Source organism: Penaeus monodon, chromosome 4 (genome assembly GCF_015228065.2).
Source record: "Penaeus monodon isolate SGIC_2016 chromosome 4, NSTDA_Pmon_1, whole genome shotgun sequence".
Lineage (NCBI taxonomy): Eukaryota > Metazoa > Arthropoda > Malacostraca > Decapoda > Penaeidae > Penaeus > Penaeus monodon.
The window spans coordinates 36,447,727-36,454,129 of NC_051389.1; the positions used below are offsets into that span (position 1 = coordinate 36,447,727).

General features: G+C 32.3%; 2 protein-coding genes across 2 annotated transcripts in view; one reads left to right on the forward strand and one right to left on the reverse strand.

Annotated features, from left to right (window-relative positions):
* Positions 1 to 701: 701 nt before the first annotated feature.
* LOC119572185 (protein zyg-11 homolog B-like) lies at positions 702 to 4,150 on the reverse strand. The gene is made up of 2 exons (XM_037919154.1): positions 4,010 to 4,150; positions 702 to 1,604 (listed from the first exon to the last, which is right to left on the reverse strand). Exons 1-2 carry the CDS (start codon positions 4,126 to 4,128, stop codon positions 704 to 706), a joined length of 1,020 nt encoding a protein of 339 aa, XP_037775082.1. The 5' UTR covers positions 4,129 to 4,150; the 3' UTR covers positions 702 to 703.
* A 514-nt stretch (positions 4,151 to 4,664) lies between these two features.
* Positions 4,665 to 6,403, forward strand: part of LOC119598827 (protein zyg-11 homolog B-like) — a gene marked incomplete at its 3' end in the record, with an annotated part of 3,528 nt that continues 1,789 nt past the window's right edge. The window contains 1 exon segment of the mRNA XM_037948554.1: positions 4,665 to 4,805. Coding sequence (XP_037804482.1) covers positions 4,687 to 4,805 — 119 coding nt within the window.

Consider the following 6,403-nt stretch of genomic DNA (forward strand, 5'->3'; position numbering starts at 1 on the left):
GGCATGTACTTACATGTCATCCCTACTGGCATCAGGTTAATATTCCAATTACTAGTACTATCTACAATATGGTTCTATTTACATAGCAATAAATATCAAAGGGGATATCTATTTAATTTCATCTAAAAAATGTAATGAGTTTATAATAATTAGGAAGTGCAATGTATTCACAAATCACACACAGTATGACCATTGGAACACTTTGAAAGAAGCAGAGATATTTTAATAGTTCCCTCTAAAAACACGTCAAGCTCTCCTTCTTCTTTACATATCAAAAACTAGAACCTGTCTAGGTCCATCTGAATAAGACAAACATTAATTTCACTGTTTATCATGAATAGAAAATATGGGAAGCACAGCAAATTTATTTGTATATCTTGAAATTTGCAATTTGGTGCCAGACCTGATAGAACTCACAAATTGATTCCATTTACTGAAGGAGGATTCATTCTAATGTGCATCATAACATAAATAATGACTTTATATGAAATTGCAAAATATGTATATATATATATATATATATATATATATATATATATATATATATATATATATATATATATATATGTATATATATACACACACACACACACACACACACACACACACACACACACACACACACACACACACACACACACACACACACACACACACACTTCAGTATGACCCAAAAACCTGCTTATATTTTCTACGATTAATATTAGAAGCACAGAAATAAAAAACTTACTGTGATACTGTAGCCATCAAGGAATACTGTGTCTAAGCAGAGAGAGGTCAGCATAAGTCCAAGGAACTCTAGCTTAGGGTGGCCTTTGAGGAAGAAGTGTAGATCCTCCAGCTTGGTTTGGTCCTGCCCTGAGATGTCCAGTGATCTGAGGTTTGGGCCAAACACAGTTTCCCTGAGCAAGTCGGGTACAATAGGCTTCATGGGCATGAGTCGGTCAATTGGGTCCTGACTGCCCTTGTTTTCACTGATGTCTAGGTGGATGAGACCCCTTAGCTCCAGCAGCACTTGCTTTGTTTCCTCCATACGCAGCACTTTTAGGTTGTACATGTTCAATGATTTCAAGGTGTTTTTTCTGATACGAAGACACTCTACTGATTCCAGTTTACTGCAGTTGGATATATCAAGGGAACTGAGCATATGTAGGTCATTGCAAATATTCAGTAGTGCATGGAATGATAGTTCTGTTCCACTAACATTCAACATATGTAAATTCTTCAACTTGCTAAGGCCTACATATGATTTTGTTGATAGTGTATTTCCTTTACAAACTGCATTTGATGTATGAGAAGTAAAAGTAGATCCACTAACACTTAATGCATGTATATTATTGAGGGTCCATTCACCAAAGCAGCTAATAAGTTCATCCACTGAAACTTTCGATAGGTTTTTCACTTCCACAGATTGTATTTGATGACTTTTTAGTATTCTGAGACCTTTACAAGTTACATTATTAGCATTGTGTAGAGTCACTTGACTTAGGCGCAGCACCACTGGGTCAAACAATGTCATATTCAAATCATCTAGGAGGCCTTTTCTGTCCATTGTCATAAGCAGCAAGTTTGCAACTTTTTGGTGACAAAATGCATTGGAGTCCCTGTAATGATAAAGAATACAATATTTTTAATATATGCAAGAGTTCAAAATATAGCAATGCTAAAAACAAAAATAGTCATAACAAATACCATCATCATTACTACTACTCTTAAGTAGAGGTGGTGGTTACAGTAGTAGAAATAGTAGTAGTAGCAGTAATAGTAGTAGTAATAGTAGTAGCAGTAGTAATAGTAGTAGTAGTAGTAATAATAATAGTAGTAGTAACAGTAGTAATAGTAATAGTAGTAATAGTAGTAGTAATAGTAGTTGTAGTAGTAGTAGTAGTAGTAATAGTAGTAGTAGTAATAGTAGTAGTAGTAGTAATAGTAGTAGTAGTAGTAATAGTAGCTGTAGTAATAGTAGTAGTAATAGTAGTTGTAGTAGTAATACTACTACTACTAGTAGTAGTAGTAGTTATAGTAGTAGTAGAAGTAGTAGTAGAGTAATAATAGTAGTAGTAGTAGTAATAGTAGTAGTAGAAGTAGTAGTAGAGTAATAATAGTAGTAGTAGTAGTAGTAGTAGTAGTAATAGTAGCTGTAGTAATAGTAGTAGTAATAGTAGTAGTAGTAGAAGTAGTAGTAGAGTAATAATAGTAGTAGTAGTAGTAGTAGTAGTAGTAGTAACAGTAGTAGTAATAACAGTAGTAATAGTAGTAGGAATAGTAGTAGTAGTACAGCAGTAGTAGTAGTAGTAGTAGTAAAGTAGTAGTAGTAGTAATAGTAGTAGTAGTAGTAATAGTAGTAGTAGTAGTAATAGTAGTAGTAGTAATAGTAGTAGTAGTAGTAATAGTAGTAGTAGAAGTAGTAGTAGAGTAATAGTAGTAGTAGTAGTAGTAGTAAAAGTAGTATTCATGGCATAATGGATAATCAAGATTATATAAATAACAATAATAAAAAATAATAATGACAACAATTATAGCAGCAACAATGATGGCAATCTTAGTGCACTTTCTCTGCATGGCACAAAAGCTAATCCAGTGTTAAGTTTAATCCAGATCTCTAATGTGCATGCCTAACCTCTAGACCAGGCTTTATTTGTGAGCTCAAATTAAAGTCCTGCACATGCACAGAACAAGCTAGTTAATCCCACCAATCATGTAGATAAATAATGACATTTCATCAGCTCCACAGAGAAGATGGAGTTGAGCTGCCATTAATATTTACTATAAGCAATAACAAAACAAACTCTGACATTTTCATGTTAAAGATGTATGGGAAAATTCATAAGTATATATATTTTTAAGTTGTGGAATATTCAAACTGCAACAGTAAAAAGAAGGTTGGAAAAATATTCCCAACTTATGCAATATATTAATAAAAAAAGAGAGCTTTAACAGCATCACAATTCGGTTTAAAATTCAAAGTAAAAGTTTCCTGACTCTTTAAACTTCAAATCCACATAGACATTTGTTATCATGATCCTCACTAGCACCACCCTGAAAAATCTACCCTACCTGTGCTCCGCAATCACACACAAGAAGGAGCTCTCAGAGAAAACTCAAAGGAACATAAAAGGATGTTACGAGTATCTTATTTTTGTCTGACACCTTCTTTTCAGTTTCCTATAAGGGGGGTTAAAGGGTATAATTGAGTTAGTTAGCCCGTTATACATACAAGAATGAAGAAACTACCAAAGGACTGTTTGAGCCAAAACTGGTTTATTTCTTGGGAGGTGCAAGGGCATAAGTACCAACAGGTAAACTTTAGACGCAGGTAATTAGAACCACTTGTATAGGCTTATGCATGTTGTAATCTTGCATATAGCATTAGATAACGACATTGCGCATAGATACGAGTTCATGAGTGTCCAAAGAACACTTTTAGACCAATATCAGAAAAAATGAAAATCACAATGATTTATGAAGAAATATATATATATATCTTTTCAAAAATGTGAGTTTAGCTTACATTTATACATGAATTATGCTTTCCATTGAGATTTCCTGGTAATATGCTGTAGTTATGTAGGGGTCTATATGTGTAATGAGTATGAAGCACTAATGTTAAAAATAAAAATATAACTAATGATAATAATATTTCAATTTGGAATGAGGTGGTTGGGTTAAGAAAATGAGAGAACAAATATTACCTATAACTTAGAGATTCCTCTATATACAAGTCTCCCCTCTGGGTTTGTTTTGATTCATTTTCCTAATAACATACTGTAACATCTCTGACTTCAGTAAACAAGCACACAGACAGCCTTCTTATTTCTTAGACAGGTAGTATGTAGGTATGATGGCTTTATTTCATAGAAATTCTGTTTTATTGGGCGTACACTAAAGTCTTCTACAAAAATATTGGGAGGAATATCACAGATTCAGATATCTAACCTCTGGTTTGCTCTAGAAAAGTATTCAAACCTACTTCAATAAACATCATAAAATTCTAGCAGATGAACATTACCTGAAGTACAGTCTGTGGGTGTTGTCATCCAGAGACACACGTGAGGTGCAAACTTCCTTGACATGGCTGGCAATGAATTCCACAACCAGCTCCTGTAAGGTTCCAGGACTCTCTACCATCCTGTCATAGCAAATATCTGCAAAAATGTGATTAAATATTTCATTAGTGTTAAAGTGCTACCTGAAAATACATTCTGGAACTCAACATACAAAAGCAAATAATTCTTCCATGTATATATAAATATATGTAAGTAAACATAAGGTGAATTAATTAATGAATCTATTTATATAGTACATATATGTGTATGTATATATATATATATATATATATACATATATATATATATATATGTATATATATATATATATTATATATATATACATATATATATATATATATATATATATATATATATATGTATATATATATATATATATATATATACATATATATATATATATATATATATATATATATATATATATATATACATACACATATGTGTACTATATAAATAGATTAATTAATTAATTCACTTATGTTTACTTGCATATATTTATATATACATGGAAGAATTATATGCTTTTGTATGTTGAGTTCCAGAATGTATTTTCAGGTAGCACTTTAACACTAATGAAATATTTAATCACATTTTTGCAGATATTTGCTATGACAGGATGGTAGAGAGTCCTGGAACCTTACAGGAGCTGGTTGTGGAATTCATTGCCAGCCATGTCAAGGAAGTTTGCACCTCACGTGTGTCTCTGGATGACAACACCCACAGACTGTACTTCAGGTAATGTTCATCTGCTAGAATTTTATGATGTTTATTGAAGTAGGTTTGAATACTTTTCTATAGCAAACCAGAGGTTAGATATCTGAATCTGTGATATTCCTCCCAATATTTTTGTAGAAGACTTTAGTGTACGCCCAATAAAACAGAATTTCTATGAAATAAAGCCATCATACCTACATACTACCTGTCTAAGAAATAAGAAGGCTCTCTGTGTGCTTGTTTACTGAAGTCAGAGATGTTACAGTATGTTATTAGGAAAATGAATCAAAACAAACCCAGAGGGGAGACTTGTATATAGAGGAATCTCTAAGTTATAGGTAATATTTGTTCTCTCATTTTCTTAACCCAACCACCTCATTCCAAATTGAAATATTATTATCATTAGTTATATTTTTATTTTTAACATTAGTGCTTCATACTCATTACACATATAGACCCCTACATAACTACAGCATATTACCAGGAAATCTCAATGGAAAGCATAATTCATGTATAAATGTAAGCTAAACTCACATTTTTGAAAAGATATATATATATATTTCTTCATAAATCATTGTGATTTTCATTTTTTCTGATATTGGTCTAAAAGTGTTCTTTGGACACTCATGAACTCGTATCTATGCGCAATGTCGTTATCTAATGCTATATGCAAGATTACAACATGCATAAGCCTATACAAGTGGTTCTAATTACCTGCGTCTAAAGTTTACCTGTTGGTACTTATGCACTTGCACCTCCCAAGAAATAAACCATTTTGGCTCAAACAGTCCTTTGGTAGTTTCTTCATTCTTGTATGTATAACGGGCTAACTAACTCAATTATACCCTTTAACCCCCCTTATAGGAAACTGAAAAGAAGGTGTCAGACAAAAATAAGATACTCGTAACATCCTTTTATGTTCCTTTGAGTTTTCTCTGAGAGCTCCTTCTTGTGTGTGATTGCGGAGCACAAGTAGGGTAGATTTTTCAGGGTGGTGCTAGTGAGGATCATGATAACAAATGTCTATGTGGATTTGAAGTTTAAAGAGTCAGGAAACTTTTACTTTGAATTTTAAACCGAATTGTGATGCTGTTAAAGCTCTCTTTTTTTATTAATATATTGCATAAGTTGGGAATATTTTTCCAACCTTCTTTTTACTGTTGCAGTTTGAATATTCCACAACTTAAAAATATATATACTTATGAATTTTCACATAAATCTTTAACATGAAAATGTCAGAGTTTGTTTTGTTATTGCTTATAGTAAATATTAATGGCAGCTCAACTCCATCTTCTCTGTGGAGCTGATGAAATGTCATTATTTATCTACATGATTGGTGGGATTAACTAGCTTGTTCTGTGCATGTGCAGGACTTTAATTTGAGCTCACAAATAAAGCCTGGTCTAGAGGTTAGGCATGCACATTAGAGATCTGGATTAAACTTAACACTGGATTAGCTTTTGTGCCATGCAGAGAAAGTGCACTAAGATTGCCATCATTGTTGCTGCTATAATTGTTGTCATTATTATTTTTTATTATTGTTATTTATATAATCTTGATTATCCATTATGCCATGAATACTACTTTTACTACTACTACTACTACTACTATTACTCTAC

Excerpts from the sequence above, each read along its gene's own strand:
- LOC119572185 (XM_037919154.1), bottom strand. The coding sequence starts at position 4,128 with ATGGTAGAGAGTCCTGGAACCTTACAGGAGCTGGTTGTGGAATTCATT. Across the intron at positions 1,605-4,009 it reads ACCCACAGACTGTACTTCAG|GGACTCCAATGCATTTTGTC; the intron begins GTAATGTTCATC and ends TTATCATTACAG.